Below are 18,818 nucleotides of genomic sequence, written 5' to 3' on the forward strand. Positions count from 1 at the left end.
GACATGTGTGAAGCCACCCTAAGTTGTCCAGATAGAAATGAGTTCTACATCTACTTTGAGCACCCGGTAAGTCAACCAATGGCAGTCGAACCAGAGCCAGAACCAGAGGAAGAGCTCGTTGTGGTCACAGATGAATCCTCATCAGATGACGGATACGAGAGTGCCGAGGATGAGGCCTACAAGCCTCCTCCTCCTGGTTATGAGACTGATAGTAGTGATATTGAGTCACCAAACAGACGTGAAAAAAAAACAAAGAAAAAAGTATCGGTGTCTCCATCAAACAAGAAGAAGCAGTCACCTAAGAAAAATGGTAAGAAATCATCAAAAAGGTATACCAGGAGGAGGAGGAAGAGACATGTGCTATACGGTGAATCTAGTAAAGCAAATCGAACTGAGACACCTCCTAGTGGGTTGGGTTCTGGCCAAGGGCCAGTAGAAACAGATATTGGAGGTCCAGCAGTGGTTAATGAGAAGAGTGACAGTGATGAATACAACTATGAATATGCTTCTGAAGAGTGTCATACCCCCGGTATCTTCTGAGGATGAGAGAAAAATGCATGGACTTGATTTCAATGAAGAAAATGAATATGGAGAGGTTTAGTTTGAGCTTGGAATGCAATTTTCGAGTATGGAGAGATTTAAGAAAGCCTTAAAGGATGTATTTGTCTGGGATGGAAGAGATTGCATGTATATCAAGAATGAGAAGGAGAGGGTCAGGGCTAGATGTACAGAGGAGAACTGCCCATGGTTGATATACGTGGCAAGAAACTCAAAAACAATGGCATTTGAGATAAAAATATTTCACAACAAGCATACATGTGGAAGGGATTATGGAAGCAACTTGGCCAATAGGGCATGGGTCACAGATAAGCTGGAAAAAAGGTTGGCAAACAGCCTAAGCTAACACCGAGAGAAGCAACAGAGCATATGAAACAGGACTACAATGTTCAGGTCCATCCAAAAATGATCCAAAGGGCTTTGAAAGAAGCTAGGGAAATTGTTGTTGGGAATGACAAGGCACAATATGGGAAGTTGTGGGATTATTTACAAGAGTTGCATAGGAGTAACCCAGGCAGCACGGCTGACATGTGTGTTGACCCAATTCCGCAATCTCTACCGCTGTTTGACAAAATTTACATATGCTTAGATGCGTGCAGAAATGGATTTGTTAAGGGTTACAGACCACTAATAGGCCTAGATGGATGCTTTTTAAAGGGGTATTATGGAGGCCAACTCCTAACTGCAATGTCACTTGATGCTAACAACCATGTATTCGTTATTGCATATGCTATTACAAGAGCAGAAAACACAGAGAACTGGATGTGGTTCTTAACTCGGCTTCAGGATGATTTGGGAGACCATCAAGTGCGTGGATGGAATCTCATGTCCGACCAACAGAAGGTAACAACATTTGCCAACCTATTCTGATATTGTTTCTAATTTTGCAGAATATAGTTGGATTATAGTGTTGATATTGTTTAGATTACTAGAGTGTATAAAGAAGTCTGTAGCATATAATTGGGTTACATCAAGTCATAATTAGACTTCTGTTGCACATGTTGGATTATAATTAGATGTTTGTAACAGTTATAATTGGCTTATAATTGGCATATAATTTTTGGTTTTTATAAATACAATTCTACACAATATAATTGACTTATAATTAGTTTATGGCTATAGACTTCTGTTGCACATGTTGGATTATAATTAGATGTTTGTAACGGTTATAATTGGCATATAATTTTGTTTTGTAAATAAAATTCTGCACAATATAATTGACTTATAATTAGTTTATGGCTATAGACTTCTGTTGCACATGTTGGATTATAATTAGATGTTTGTAACAGTTATAATTGACATATAATTGGCATATAATTTTTTGTTTTATAAATAAAATTCTGCACAATATAATTGACTTATAATTAGTTTATGGCTATAGACTTCTGTTGCACATGTTGAATTATAATTAGACGTTTGTAACAGTTATAATTGGTTTATACCAGTGACTTCTATTGCCAGCAATTGGTTTATAATTAGATATCTGTAGCAATTAGAAATGGCATATATTTGGTTTTTAAACTATCTTTGCAGGGACTTATGCGTGCAGCAAAGGAAGTCATGCCCTATGCACACCATAGAAATTGTGTGCTGCACATTTGGAAGAATCTTCAACAAAGATTCAATAACAAGCAGGTAAAAGGACTGTTATGGCATGCTGCCAAGTGCACTACTCAGGTACAGTTCAAAGCACCAATGGAGAAGTTTAAAAGTGAGTGCCATGGAGGATGGGAGTATATGAATCAATTTGACCCAGGAGTTTGGTGCAAGGCATATTTCAGTCATGGTCCGAAGAATGACAGCCTCACCAATAACATGTGTGAGGTTTGGAATTCTATGATAGTTAAGGCAAGGGAGAAGCCGATTCTAACAATGTGTGAAGAAATAAGGTGTACAATAATAAAAAAGATGGCCAAGCACAAGAGGATTCTAGGGAGGTGCATTGGAAAACTGGCACCAATGCAGCAGTGGAGGCTTGACAGGCACATTAAACCACAGAGTCATAAATGGAATGCACAATGGAGCGGAGATAATGACAGGGTTCTATTTGAAGTTACTAGGGGAAAACACAAATTAGGCGTCAATCTCCAACAACATACATACACTTGCAATGCATGGCAGTTGACAGGTAAACATTAATTATTAATTCTTGTCTTGTTATTTTCACAATTTTTAGCACACCATATTCATGTTTTTGTTGCTGTTGTATAGGGATGCCATGTGTCCACGCAGTTGCTGCTATCTCTAAGTTGAGGATCAAGGCTGCTGAAGACTTTGTGAGCCCTTATCTCACTATGGATGCTGTGAGGAAAACATATGACTTGTGTGTAAATCCAGTGAACAGCAAAAAATTTTGGGAGAAGACAGACCATCCAAAGCCACAACCACCCAGGATAGTAAGACCAGCTGGTCGTCCAAAGAAACGCAGGACTGAATCCGGTGCACCCCCTCCCCCTCCCCCAGTGATTGGCGACAAAATGAAAAGAACTTTTCAGGTAACGTATAGCAAATGTGGGGAGAAGGGGCATTATTATAAAACATGCAAGGGAGCACCAGCTAAACCCGACTGGCAACCAAAAAGGAAGAAGGCAAAAGTGGCTAGCAAAGCTTTGGTTGCGATGACTGAAAATGTAGCTCCTGTCCTTCCCCCTATAGGGAATGTGGCTGGTATTGATGGTGGTGTAAATAACATACCTGTTGAAGAACCTGAACCTATTAACCTGGATCCTCTTGTAAGCTTTTTTTTAGACAAGTATTTTGTAAGTCGTATACATATTGGGTTGTGTCTTTGAGTATTCACAATGAGTTAATATTTGTATACATATGTGGCTGCAAAACATGCTTCTGTCATACAGGATACGGCTAGGAAAAATAAGAAAAAAATGCCAAAGAGGCCGCATGTAGAGCCAGATGAGATAAACATTTCACAAACTGCCCCAACTGCAGAGGTAAATAGAGACACCATAGTTCTTAACTTTTTTTTAAACACAAAAGATGTAGTTTTGGAGCCCAAATGTGATTCACTATTATTTTACCAGGTTCCAGAAACTGATCAAACTACTCCAATAAATCAGACCACAACTCAGGCTCCAAAGGCTCAGCCCCATTCTGCAGCTCCAAAGTTTAGGCCCAAACAGATGGTCAGAAGACCCCCAAGTCCTCCAGTGCAGTCCAACGAACATCCTCACAATGTACAAGCCTAACCAGAAGGACAAAGCTTACAGAAAACCTCTCATGCAATCTCCAATGAAACTCTGGCAGCAGCTAGCACTGGGACCTCATCAAGGCTATTCAAGTTCATTCTAACTCCAGGAATGAAGCCTCCACCAAAAAACCAGTGAAAGAACTTGCTATGTGAATATTATATTGTTTAGAGAATGTAGAACTTTGGTTTAGGGAGACTCTATCTTAGTTATTTTGGTTATAGTGTTGATGTTATGATTAGGTTCTGATTTGAAGTCTACATAATACTCAGGATTGATTTAGAGATACTCATATTTTGGAGTGAATTTTTTGTAAAACACTCATGCTTTGGTTTGTGAATCATTGAATCGCTTTATGAAACTCTCAGGAATTGGAGTGTAATTCCAAATGTGCCATATATTTGAATATTTACATTGTTATCTTCATAGACATGTGTTTCACAAACTCATAATAATACAATATGATAATATCTCAATACACTATTTTAAATTCTAATAACTACATGAAATAAAATAAATTAAGTATCACTAAATTAGAGTAAATAATCATAACATGAGTTATTGTCTTCATACAAGCTATGAATTTCAACCATAATACATTAAGTAGTTGTCTTCTATTTACATAACTTTGCACACTAAATCAAATTCACATTTTTCTCAATTAACCCACTGCAAATTGATGAAATTATAAGTGTAGCTGCAATTCCAATTAAAAAAGTAGTTAAGGTTCTGCATTTAGTGTTGCCTCCAAATGTTTTTTCAATTTTCTGCTTCGCCATCATTACTTCCAGTGCCTCCAATCTTTCTTCCATCGTCTTCAAACTTTCAACCATACCATTCTAATTGACATCAGCTTTATGTGAATATGACTCAACATATTCATCAAGCCAAGCAAAGTATTTGCAATGTAGAGTTGCGGTCTGCAACAAACAACACTCCATGGTAATGGCAATGAATTTTGAAACAAAACTAAAATTGAAAAATGATTACCTTAAACATTGAGCAACCAAAAAAAAAAGCATGTTCGGATTTCCTACAGTACTAGACTGAAACAATATTGCATATGTGCTACAATGACATCTGGGTGCTACAAATCTTTTCTTGCCTTGGTTTGTCTTTTCCCCTATACTCCCAATGGAACCCAGAGTCGAACTCCAGCACAAATTCTTCCCAGCTTCACTGCTTTCCTCCACGGTTCGTGAAAAAGAGTCTCTGACTTTTATAGCCATATTATTCTTCAGGAGAAAAGTCCTTATCTTCACTCCACACACAACAAAGACAATGAAGAACAAAGAAAAAACCCTAAATAGCTATGAACACCCAGGAGATAACTGCTCATAATGAAACACAACGTTTCAACAAAGTTACAGGGGGCGATTTGTCCCAAATATGAAGGAGAGAAACCCACGTGGACAAGTCACTGACACATCAGCAAGTGACCTGCTCGGAACCGGTTGCAGGGACTGGAACGTACAGATATCTAAATAGATAGGGATCGATTTGGGTATTTAGATTTTTTAGGGGGTGGAAAGTCCATCGGACAAATGGTTAGGGATCAGAAAGGACATTTACTCTTATTTTAATTTTGAATTAAAAAAATTTAAAATTAATTATTAAATGGAGTTGTTTAAAAAATTGGCTGATTTATGTTGTTTCCCTATACTTTTTCTTATTAAAAACTTTATTGTAGTTACAAAATTTTGGATACCGGATGTGGTTACAAAGTTTTCATTTTGAGAAGATTTTATAAATTTTTTATAATTTTATTTAATTTTTAATTAAATTTTTATATTTTAAGAATCTGTAATTATTGAATTTTTATATTAAATAAACATTTTAAGTTAAGTCTTTATTTTTAGTTATTTTTGTTAAAAAATATCAAATCTTTTAGAATATTCAATTTGTTGATTGATATTGAATGAATTTTGAGATATTTTTGGAAGTAAATATTTTAGCATTATTACGTTTTTTTAATTAAAAGTTTTTATCTAATATAAAAGCTTAAATAAAACCTTTTAAATTTTTAAACAGCAAAGACTTAATCAAAAGGTTGATGAAATTAATAAATACTATTTATGTATACACAAAAAATTTATCTCCCTGTTATTTATGTAAAAAAATATATATATTATTTTATTTTTATTATATATTTTATATAAAAAAGTCTTAGCAGCAAACACTATGTAACCAATATCCAAAATTTAATTAGAAAAAATATTTAAAATTTAAATTTAACAAAAACTTATTTTTAGTAAATTTTATATTGTATTTGTTTAAGAATTTGCTATAGTATTAATTCTATAATATTATTTATTATATTTTAATATATATTCTATATAAATAACTAATTTTTTTATAAATAAAATATTATTGGATAAAATTATAAAGATTAAGTGGGTAATTAAACCTGCTAAAAAAAACCTTTATAGTCTATGAGACTTGGATAGTTGGATATTAGAGAACAAGTTGAGGCTTCTGTACTTCTTTTAGCATGTGTGAGATTTAGCAATAGAAAAAAAAAATCGGAAATCCTATAGAATAATATTAAATAGAATATTAGGAGTTATTATAAAATTAAGTACCTTCGAAAATAAATTATGTATTCTAATAATAGCATCACAATGTGTCTAAAATAGACTACAAATGCGACAAAATAAAATATAGATAGATAATGGAGTTTTTACATTATGGAAAAATTATATAAAATTATTATTTTAAAAAAAATAATTTTTTAAAAATATCTGGAGTTTGGAATTTTTTTAAAAAATAAAATAAAAAAATAATTATTTTTTATATCTAATTTTTTAACTTAATTTTTCAAATATGATTTTTTTTTATTTAGGACGAGTTCGCTTAGCTCCAGCGAACTTCACTTCAATTTTTTACAAAATCCACGTAACTCAAATTTTTAAATCATTATCATCGTATCTAAGAGTACATAAGAATACACAAAAATATACAGACAACAAGTATGTCTTCTTCAACATTACTGGCAGTAATAGCAATTATTATTATCGTCTCCAAAAATATACAGATACAAGTCATATTTAATAAAAAAATTTTCTCATTATAAATTAAATAAAAATATGGCTTATTCATATGTACTCTTGTGTACTACTATGTACTCTAAAAACGATGATAATGGTTGGTGTTCATACCCTGACCCAACGCTAAGACCCAGGTCCAAATGAGAGACCCAATCCAAAGGATTGAGCCCCATTCTACACCGACCTTCCCCTATAGAAGTCGGTCCTTACCACGACTTGCTCTAAAGAAGTCGGGAACGAAGATTAGCTGGCAGATAGGCACTCATTCAAGTGAGTAACTGCCCCTAAAATCTCTCAACCCACTTCCAGGAGCCATATCTCAACTTCCCTAATATGAAGGGACGGTTATCCACCTTAAAAAGTAGAACTACTTCAACGGTGGTTATTGGCTCATCACTATAAATACACTGACACCCCTCAGGTATCTCTAAGTTCCAATATTCTCTAAACCTGCTCACACACCTTGCTGACTTAGGCATCAGAGTGTCTTTGCAGGTACCACCCCCATTCACTTATATACACAAGTCGGACGGAAGCCCAGAAGCGCGATCCCCTTCGAAGGTTTCCCTTCACAGATGATTGGGCCAGCCTAACGAGTCAAACCCATCAATCTCCGGTTACCCATCGTAACATTGGCGCCATTGCCGGGGACCCGAGAGATCGACCAGTGATGGCGGACAAGTCACCAGAAGATAGTCATACCGCGTCCGATTCCGAACAGGAAGACCTGGATACCGGAAACAACGATGCGGACCCAACCCTTCACCAGAGAACCGATGACCAACATAGAGAGGGCACCTCTGGGTTAAAAAACCCAAAGGTAAACTCCTCGGAGGGATGAGAATCAGGAAAGGAAGGGCCACCCCATGCAACCGAGCTAATGGGATTGGTCCATGGTCATCAAGTTCGTTTGGAACAACTGGAACAAGAATTAGAGCGACAACGAGAGGTGGAGCGAAACCTCAGGGAAGAGATAGAGCGACGAAAAGATTTAGAGGAAAAACTCTTGAGGCTAGAATCTTCCCTTAGAAGTCGGAACTCCCGTGGCGACCGAGAAGAGTCGCCCCTAGGAGGAGAGGATCCTTTCAATGAGGACATCATGAGGGCAAAAGTTCCAAGAAACTTCAAAAGCCCTGATATGAACCTCTATGACGGAACCACGGACCCGAAGCATCATCTAAGCAATTTTAAAAGTCGGATGTATCTGGCTGATGCTTCGAATGCAACTCGCTGTAAAGCTTTCCCGACCACTCTATCAAAAGCGGCAATGAAGTGGTTGATAGCCTCCTTCCAAGGTCGGTTACCAGCTTCGAGGACCTCTTGAGAAAGTTCTTAATGAGGTTCTCCATCCAGAAGGATAAAGTAAAGCACGCACTGAGCCTCCTGGGAATAAAGCAGGAGGTCGGAGAGCCTTTACGGGACTATATGGAAAGGTTTAACAAAGCGTGTTTGGAGATTCAAGACCTGCCCACTGAAGCGGTCATCATGGGGGTAGTAAATGGACTTAGAGAAGGTCCCTTTTCACAGTCCATATAAAAAAGGCACCCCACCTCCTTGAGTGATGTACAAGAAAGAGCAGAAAAGTACATCAACATGGAGGAGAATGCCAGACTATGAGAGCCGAATTGGCGACCTGGGCATCCCTACTCGATAAAAGAGAAAGAAAGAGAGCCCAAGAAGAAATAAGAGCTCGGTCTCGACAGACCGAGGAAATATCACTCTTATACTCCTCTAAAGGTTTTCATAGTGGATATATACAGAGAAATCTGCAATACTGAAAGACTGCCGCCTCCCAAGCCCATTAAAAATAAAAAGGGAGGAAGTCGCAGCGACTACTGTGAGTACCATAAGATGTATGGTCACTCAACAAATGATTGCTACGACCTCAAAAATGTGATAGAAAAGCTGGTCAGAGAAGGCCGACTTGACATATATCTCATGGAAAGGTCGGACAATCATGAAAAAAGAAAGCGAGATGACGGGGACAGAAGAGACCCACCACCACAAACCCCCGAGAGACACATACATATGATCTCGGGAGGATTTGCGGGAGGAGGACTCACCAATTCATCTCGCAAGAGACACCTCAAGCGAGTCTACCAGGTCGGGAGCGAATCGCCCGACCTCCCTACTATCTCATTTACAAAGGAGGATGGGCAAGGAGTAATCCCTGGACATGATGATCCAGTGATGATAACCATGATCCTAGCCAATGCCCATCTCCACAGAACTCTAGTAGACCAAAGGAGTTCAGCAGACATCCTTTTCAAGCCCGCATTCGACAAACTAGGGTTGTACGAAAAGGAGTTAAGAGCCTACCCCAATACCTTGTACGGATTAGGCGACACGCCGATAAAACCACTAGGATTTCTACCTCTTCACACGACCTTCAGAAAGGGGGAAAAATCCAAAACTCTGAGCATAGACTTTATATTCCTCGACGTGCGGTCATCATATAATGCCTTAATTGGTAGAGCTACCCTAAATCGACTCGGAGCAGTGGTGTCTACCCCTCATCTTTGCGGGGATAGCAACGGTACGGGGAGACTAGAAATTGGCGAGAAAATGCTACAATGAAAGCCTGAACCTGAGAGGAAAAGGCAAGGAAGTCCACACCATAGAGCTCGGCGGCGCAAGAGCCAAAGAAGAGTTGCGTCCACAACCAGGAGGAAAAACTGAAGAAGTACAGGTCGGCGAAGAGGAAGGAAAAAATACCAACATAGGGACCGACCTAGAAGAAAACCTAAAACAAAGGTTGACAAAGCTCTTAAGAAATAACTCTGACCTCTTTTTCTGGAAAGCTTCCGACATGCCCGGGATAAACCCTAAGCTCATGTCCCATAGGCTCTCAGTATATCCGGGGTCACGACCTGTACAGCAGCGAAGGCGTAAGCTCGGCCCAGAACGAGCTCAAGCGGTGAAAAAGCAGGTACAAGCTCTCCTGGAAGCTGACTTCATCAGAGAAGTCAAATATCAAACATGGCTAGCAAATGCAGTGCTAGTCAAGAAGCAAAACGGCAAGTGGAGGATGTGCGTCGACTATACCGACCTGAATAAAGCATGTCCCAAAGACCCATATCCACTTCCAAGCATTAACACTCTAGTAGACTCCAGCTCGGGGTATCAATACTTATCATTTATGGATGCCTACTCAGGATACAACCAAATCCCGATGTACAAACCAGACCAGGAAAAGACATCATTCATCACACCCAGAGCGAATTATTGCTACGTGGTCATGCCCTTTGGATTAAAAAATGCAGGGGCCACATACCAAAGGCTGATGAACAAGGTGTTTGCTCCCCACCTCGGGAACTTAATGGAGGTCTACGTAGACGACATGCTGGTGAAAACCCGGAAAGAAGCCGACCTCTTAACAGACCTCTCGCAAGTTTTCAACACCGTAAGGTCGCATGGGATGAGGCTAAATCCCGCAAAATGCACCTTCGCGGTAGAGGCTGAAAAATTTCTAAGATTTATGCTAACCCAAAGAGGGATCGAAGCAAATCCCGACAAGTGCAAAGCCATCCTATAAATGAAAAGCCCGACTTGCTTAAGAGAGGTTCAACAACTGAATGGCCGACTTGCAGCCCTCTCCAGGTTCTTGGCAGGGTCAGCATTAAGATCCCTTCCACTGTTCTCTCTACTAAGAAAGGGATGCCAGTTCGAATGGACTCCAGAATGCGAAGAAGCGTTCCAGGAGTTCAAAAGGTTCTTGATCCAACCTCCAATCCTAACCCGACCTCTAGTGGGAAAGAGCTCGTCCTATATTTGTCTGTAGCAGACAAAGCTGTAGCATCAGCCCTGATACGAGAAGATGAGGTCGGATAGCATCCAGTGTACTTCACCAGCAAAGTTCTACAGGGCCCCGAACTAAGGTACCACAAACTAGAGAATTTTGCTTACTCCTTAGTAATAGCCTCACAGAGGTTACGGCCTTACTTCCAAGCCCACACAATAAGAGTCCGAACGAACCAACCTATGAAGCAAATCCTCCAAAAGACGGATGTTGCAGGGAGAATGGTTCAGTGGGTAATAGAGCTCTCCGAGTTCGACTTGAAGTACGAAACTCAGACGGCAATCAAAATCCAATGCCTCACCAACTTCATAGCGGAGTATGCGGGAGACCAAGAGGAAAAGCCAACTACGTGGGAACTATACGTAGATGGATCCTCAAACAAGACAAGAAGCGGTGCAGGCATAATACTAGCCAATGAAGGGGGAACACAGATAGAGATTTCCCTCAAGTTTGAATTTCCAGCTTCTAATAATCAGGCAGAATATGAAGCCCTGATTGCAGGATTAAAGCTGGCAGAAAAGGTCGGTGCAACCAAAGTGCTGATATTCAGTGACTCTCAAGTGGTGACCTCCCAAATAAATAGAGAGTATCAGGTCAAAGACTCGAATATGAAGAAATACCTGGAAAAAACTCTGGAGCACCTCGGGCGCTTTGCAGAAACCGAGGTCAGACACATAACTCGGGATCTTAACAGCAGAGCAGACGCCCTCTCCAAGTTAGCAAGTACCAAATCGGGAGAAAATGATAGAAGCTTGATCCAGGAAACTCTCCAAGAACCCTCCGTGGTGAAAACAGAAGACAAACAAGATGTCCTTGAAGTAACCGGACTAAACCTTGGATGGATGAATCCCTTGGTCGAATACCTGAAATTCGACATCCTCCCCAAAGAGGAAAAAGAAGCCAAGAAAATTTGGAGGAAAGCACAATACTACACTCTGGTAAAAAATATCCTCTATAAAAGAGGAATATCAACACCACTACTGAAGTGCGTACCGACCTCAAGGACATCTGAAGTACTAGAGGAGGTTCATAATGGGATCTGCGAAAACCATCTCGGAGCCAGATCACTTGCCAAAAAGATAATCCGAGCTGGATTCTACTGACCGACCTTGCAAAAGGATGCCACAGAATTTGTGAAGAAGTGCCAACCATGCCAGATGCATACAAATTTCTACGTGGCTCCTCCCGAGGAGCTAATCAGTATAACTTCTCCATGGCCCTTTGTAAAATGGGGGATGGATCTGTTAGGTCCTTTTCCCCAGGCCCCAGGACAAGTCAAATACTTAATTGTGAGAATAGACTACTTCACAAAGTGGATAGAAGAAGAGCCATTAGCCACCATCACGGCTCAGAGAAGTCGGAGGTTCCTCTACAAAAATATTATCACAAGGTATGGGATACCTCATTCCATCACCACAGATAATAGAACCTAATTCACCGACTCTACCTTCAAAATCCTGGTAGCCAGTATAAAGATCAAACACCAGTTCACCTCGGAGGAACATCCACAAGCAAATGGACAAGCCGAAGCAGCCAATAAAGTCATACTGGCGGGATTAAAGAAAAGACTACAAGACGCAAAAGGAGCTTGGGCTGAGGAGCTCCCACAAGTGTTATGGGCTTACCGGACGACGCCACAATCTGCCACAGGAGAAACACCCTTCCGACTTGTCTACGGTGTGGAAGCCATGATACCAGTAGAAATCGACGAACAAAGTCCAATGGTGATCTTCCATGATGAGATCGGAAATATACAGGGGCACAAAGAGGAGCTGGAACTGCTCCCCGAAGTCCGAGAACAAGCCCAGATAAGAGAAGCAGCATTGAAGCAAAGGATGATGATGAGCGGATAATTTATACGCTTTTTGGCATTGTTTTTAGTATGTTTTTAGTAGAATCTAGTTACTTTTAGGGATATTTTCATTAGTTTTTATGTTAAATTCACATTTTTGGACTTTACTATGAGTTTGTGTGTTTTTCTGGGATTTCAGGTATTTTCTGGCTGAAATTGAGGGACTTGAGCAGAAATCAGATTCAGAGGTTGAAGAAGGACTGCTGATGCTGTTGGATTCTAACCTCCCTGCACTCAAAGTGGATTTTCTGGAGCTACAGAACTCGAAATGGCGCGCTTCCAATTGCGTTGGAAAGTAGACATCCAGGGCTTTTCAGAAATATATAGTAATCCATACTTTGGCCAAGAATAGACGACGCAAACTGGCGTTCAACGCCAACTCTCTGCCCAATTCTGGAGTTCAGAGCCAGAAAGGGATAAAAAACCAGAGTTGAACGCCAGAAATGGATCAAAACCTGGCGTTCAACTCCACAAATGGCCTCTGCATGTGGAAAGTTAAAGCTCAGCCCAAGCACACACCAAGTGGGCCCCGGAAGTGGATTTATGCAGCAATTACTTACTTCTGTAAACCCTAGTAGCTAGTTTATTATAAATAGGACCTCTTACTATTGTATTAGACATCTTTGGATTATCTTTTGATCCTGAGTTATATCTCTGGACGCCTGGTTCTTAGATCAGGGGGGCTGGCCATTCGGCCATGCCTGGACCTTTCACTTATGTATTTTTAACGGTAGAGTTTCTACACTCCATAGATTAAGGTGTGGAGCTCTGCTGTTCCTCAAGGATTAATGCAAAGTACTACTATTTTCTATTCAATTCATCTTATTTCGCTTCTAAGATATTCATTCGAACTTCAACCTGAATGTGATGAACGTGACAATCATCATCATTCCCTATGAATGCGTGCCTGACAACCACTTCCGTTCTACATTAGAATTGAATGAGTATCTCTTAGATTTCTTAATCGGAATCTTCGTGGTGTAAGCTAGAATGATGGCGGCATTCAAGAGAATCCGGAAGGTCTAAACCTTGTCTGTGGTATTCCGAGTAGGATTCAATGATTGAATGACTGTGACGAGCTTCAAACTCGCGATTGCCGGGCGTAGTGACAGACGCAAAAGGATAGTAAATCCTATTCCAGCAGGATCAAGAACCGACAGATGAATAGCCGTGCCGTGACAGGGTGCGTTGACCATTTTCACTGAGAGGATAAGATGAAGCCATTGACAAGGGTGATGCCTCCAGACGATTAGCCGTGCCGTGACAGGGCATTTGGATCATTTTCCCGAGAGAAGACCGAAAGTAGCCATTGACAATGGTGATGTATCACATAAAGCCAGCCATGGAAAGGAGTAAGACTGATTGGATGAAGACAGCAGGAAAGCAGAGGTTCAGAGGAACGAAAGCATCTCTATTCGCTTATCTGAAATTCTCACCAATGATTTACATAAGTATTTCTATCCCTATTTTATTAATTATTTTCGAAAACTCCATTACTATTTTAATATCCGCCTGACTGAGATTTACAAGGTGACCATAGCTTGCTTCATACCAACAATCTCCGTGGGATTCGACCCTTACTCACGTAAGGTATTACTTGGACGACCCAGTGCACTTGCTGGTTAGTTGTGCGAAGTTGTGAACCATGGTATTGGCATCATATTTTTGGCGCCATTACCAGGGAAAGAAAGAGCGATGAATTTTACATAATTAAAGTGTAATCACAATTTCTGCGCACCAAGTTTTTGGCGCCGTTGCCGGGGATTGTTCGAGTATGGACAACTGACGGTTCATCTTGTTGCTCAGATTAGGTAATTTTCTTTTTGTTTTCTCTTCAAAAAATTTTCAAAAATCTTTCAAAATTTTCTCCTTTGTTTTCGAAAAAAAAAATTTGAAAATAAAAATATTTTCAAAAGTAAATTATTCTATGGCTTCAAAACTTTCAAGAATGAATTCTAGAGTTTCATGGTAACATGTTGAATCCTATCTGGCTGAAAAGCCATACCCAAACTCCTTTGGGATTGGTCTTCAACTAATCACCTCAATGGATGTAAATCCATTCTAAAGCTTGACTGGCTATTAAGCCATGTCTGACCCTTTGATTGGAGCTTTAGACTAAAGAGCACAAGATTCCTGGAATTCATATTAAAGATTTTGAAATCCTCATTTTTGTTTTTCAAATAATTTTTGAAAAAAAATTCCAAAAAAAAATTTAAAAAATCATAAAAAATCAAAAATATTTTTTGTGTTTTTTTGTTTGAGTCTTGAGTCATGTTATAAGTTTGGTGTTAATTGCATGTGCATCTTGCATTTTTCGAAAATTTTCATGCATTCATAGTGTTCTTCATGATCTTCAAGTTGTTCTTAGTAAGTCTTCTTGTTTGATCTTTGCATTTGCATGTTTTGAGTCTTTTCTTGTTTTTCATATGCATTCTTGAATTCTTAGTGTCTAAGCATTAAAAAATTCTAAGTTTGGTGTCTTGCATGTTTTCTTTGCATTAAAAATTTTTCAAAAATATGTTCTTGGTGTTTATCATGATCTTCATAGTGTTCTTGGTGTTCATCTTGACATTCATAGCATTCTTGCATGCATCACATGTTTTGATCTAAAAATTTCATGCATTGCATCTTTTTAGTGTTTTTCTCTCTCATCATAAAAAATTCAAAAATAAAAAAAATATCTTTCCCTTTTTCTCTCTCAAAATTTCGAAAATTAGATTTGACTTTTTCAAAAAATTTTAAAATCTAGTTATTTTTATGAGTCAAATCAAATTTTCAATTTGAAAATCTTATCTGTTTCAAAATCTTTTTCAATTTTTTTAGTTATTTTCGAAAATTTCAAAAATATTTTTCAAAAATCTTTTTCTTAATTTTACATCATATTTTCGAAAATAACATCACTAATTAATGTTTTGATTCAAAAATTTCAAGTTCGTTACTTACTTGTTAAGAAAGATTCAAACTTCAAGTTCTAGAATCATATCTTGTGATTTCTTGTGAATCAAGTCATTAATTGAGATTTTAAAAATTAAATATTTTTCAAAAACTAATTTCAATCACATCTTTTCAAAAATATCTTCTTATCTTATCTTTTTCAAAAATATGATTTCAAAATATCTTTTCTAACTTCCTAACTCCTTATCTTCTCAAAATTGATTTTCAAAATTCGTTTCAACTAACTAACTAACTTTTTGTTTGTTTCTTATCTTTTTCAAAACCACCTAACTAACTCTCTCTCTCTCATTTTCGAAAATATCTTCCCCCTTTTTCAAAAATTTCTTTTTAATTAACTAATTATTTTTTTATTTGAATTTTCGAAAAACTACTAACCTTTTTCAAAACTATTTTCGAAAATCACTAACTCTTTTTCAAAAATTATTTTCGAAAATTCCTTCTCTCTCATCCCCTTCTATTTATTTATTTATCTACTAACATCTCTTCCTCACACCCCCAAAAATCCGAACCCTCTCTCTATCTGTGTTCGAATTTTTCTTCTTCTTCTTTTTCTACTAACAATAAGGAACCTCTTTACTGTGACATAAAGGATTCCTCTTCTTTTCTTTTTCTCTTCTCTTACTTATGAGCAGGGACAGAGAAAAAGGCATTCTTGTTGAAGCTGATCCAGAACCTGAAAGGACTCTGAAAAGAAAACTAAGAGAAGCTAAATTACAATAATCCAGAGACAACCTTATTGAAAATTTCGAACAAGTAAAGGAGATGGCAGCCAAAAATAATAATAATGCAAGGAGGATGCTTGGTGACTTTACTGCACCTAATTCCAATTTACATGGAAGAAGTATCTCCATTCCTGCCATTGGAGCAAACAACTTTGAGCTGAAACCTCAATTAGTTTCTCTGATGCAGCAGAACTGCAAGTTTCATGGACTTCCATCTGAAGATCCTTTTCAGTTCTTAACTAAATTCTTGCAGATATGTGATACTGTTAAGACTAATGGAGTAGATCCTGAAGTCTACAGGCTCATGCTTTTCCCTTTTGCTGTAAAAGACAGAGCTAGAATATGGTTGGACTCTCAACCCAAAGACAGCCTGAACTCTTGGGATAAGCTGGTCACGGCTTTCTTAGCCAAGTTCTTTCCTCCTCAAAAGCTGAGCAAGCTTAGAGTGGATGTTCAAACCTTCAAACAGAAAGAAGGTGAATCCCTCTATGAAGCTTGGGAAAGATACAAACAGCTGACCAAAAAGTGTCCTTCTGACATGCTTTCAGAGTGGACCATCCTGGATATATTCTATGATGGTTTATCTGAGCTATCAAAGATGTCATTGGATACCTCTGCAGGTGGATCCATTCACCTAAAGAAAACGCCTGCAGAAGCTCAAGAACTCATTGACATGGTTGCTAACAACCAGTTCATGTACACTTCTGAGAGGAATCCTATGAGTAATGGGACGCCTATGAAGAAGGGAGTTCTTGAAGTTGATACTCTGAATGTCATATTGGCTCAGAACAAAATGTTGACTCAGCAAGTCAATATGATTTCTCAGAGTCTGAATGAAATGCAAGCTGCATCCAACAGTACTCAAGAGGCTTCTTATGCAGAAGAAGCTTATGATCCTGAGAACCCTGCAATAGCAGAGGTGAATTACTTAGGTGAACCTTATGGAAACACCTATAACTCATCATGGAGAAATCATCCAAATTTCTCATGGAAGGATCAAAAGCCTCAAAAAGGCTTTAATAATGGTGGAAGAAATAGGTTTAGCAATATCAAGCCTTTTCCATCATCCACTCAGCAACAGACAGAGAACTCTGAACAAAATACTTTTAATTTAGCAAACTTAGTCTCTGATCTATCCAAGGCCACTGCAAGTTTCATGAATGAAACAAGGTCTTCCATTAGAAATTTGGAAGCACAAGTGGGCCAGCTGAGTAAAAGGATCACTGAAATCCCTCCTAGTACTCTCCCAAGTAATACAGAAGAGAATCCAAAAGGAGAGTGCAAGGCCATTGACATAACCAAAATGGCCAAAACCAATGAGGGAGAGGAGGACGTGAATCCCAAGGAGGAAGATCTCCTGGGACGTCCAGTGATCAATAAGGAGCTTCCCTCTGAGGAACCAAAGGACTCTGAGGCTCACCTAGAGACCATAGAGATTCTATTGAACCTCCTTATGCCATTCATGAGCTCTGATGAGTATTCCTCTTCTGAAGAGAATGAGGATGTTACTGAAGAGCAAACTGCCAAGTTTCTTGGTGCAATCATGAAGCTGAATGCCAAATTATTTGGTATTGAAACTTGGGAAGATGAACCTCCCTTGTTCATCAATGAACTAAGTGATCTGGATCAACTGACATTGCCTCAGAAGAGACAGGATCCTGGAAAGTTCATAATACCTTGTACCATAGGCACCATGATCTTTAAGGCTCTGTGTGACCTTGGTTCAGGAATAAACCTCATGCCCCTCTCTGTAATAGAGAAACTGGGAATCTATGGGGTGCAAGCTGCTAGAATCTCATTAGAGATGGCAGACAACTCAAGAAAACAGGCTTATGGACAAGTAGAGGACGTGTTAGTAAAGGTTGAAGGCCTTTACATCCCTGCTGATTTCATAGTCCTGGATACTGGAAAGGAAGAGGATGAATCCATCATCCTAGGAAGACCTTTCCTCGCCACAGCAAGAGCTGTGATTGATGTGGACAGAGGAGAATTAATCCTTCAATTGAATGAGGACAACCTTGTGTTTACAACTCAAGGATCTCTCTCTTCATCCATGGAGAGGAAGCATAAAAAGCTTCTCTCAAAGCAGAGTCAAACAAAGCCCCCACAGTCAAACTCTAAGTTTGGTGTTGGGAGGCCACAACCAAACTCTAAGTTTGGTGTTGAACTCCCATATCCAAACTCTAAGTTTGGTGTTGGAGAGTCTCAACAATGCTCTGAACATCTGTGAGGCTCCATGAGAGCCCACTGTCAAGCTATTGACATTAAAGAAGCGCTTGTTGGGAGGCAACCCAATTTTTATTTATCTAACTATATTTTTCTTAGTTATATGTCTTTATAGGTTCATGATCATGTGGAGTCACAAAATAAACAAAAAAAATCAAAAACAGAATCAAAAATAGCAGAAGAAAAATCACACCCTGGAGGAGCATCTGTCTGGCGTTCAACGCCAGAACAGAGCATGGTTCTGGCGCTGAACGCCCAAAATGGGCAGTGTCTGGGCGCTGAACGCCCAGAACAGGCATGGTTCTGGCGTTCAACGCCAGAAATGGCCAACAAATGGGCGTTGAACGCCCAAAATGGGCACCAACCTGGCGCTGAACGCCCAGAGTTGTGTGCAAGGGCATTTTGCATGCCTAAATTGGTGCAGGGATGTAAGTGCCTTGACACCTCAGGATCTGT

The 18,818-nt window shown here is 39.0% G+C and overlaps 1 protein-coding gene and 1 non-coding gene across 2 annotated transcripts; one reads left to right on the forward strand and one right to left on the reverse strand.

Annotated features, from left to right (window-relative positions):
- The first annotated feature begins 2,253 nt into the window (after positions 1-2,253).
- Positions 2,254-3,761, forward strand: LOC107609716 (uncharacterized). Its single transcript, XM_016311735.2, has 4 exons — positions 2,254-2,686; positions 2,770-3,290; positions 3,414-3,506; positions 3,597-3,761. Exons 1-4 carry the CDS (start codon positions 2,254-2,256, stop codon positions 3,759-3,761), a joined length of 1,212 nt encoding a protein of 403 aa, XP_016167221.2.
- A 12,811-nt stretch (positions 3,762-16,572) lies between these two features.
- On the reverse strand, positions 16,573-16,680 carry LOC148578015 (small nucleolar RNA R71). The gene has a single exon (XR_015904212.1). It is a non-coding gene; the product is annotated as a small nucleolar RNA R71 (small nucleolar RNA).
- Positions 16,681-18,818: the final 2,138 nt, after the last annotated feature.

The sequence above is a fragment of the Arachis ipaensis genome, chromosome B1, assembly GCF_059453495.1.
Source record: "Arachis ipaensis isolate K30076 ecotype BB chromosome B1, ASM5945349v1, whole genome shotgun sequence".
Lineage (NCBI taxonomy): Eukaryota > Viridiplantae > Streptophyta > Magnoliopsida > Fabales > Fabaceae > Arachis > Arachis ipaensis.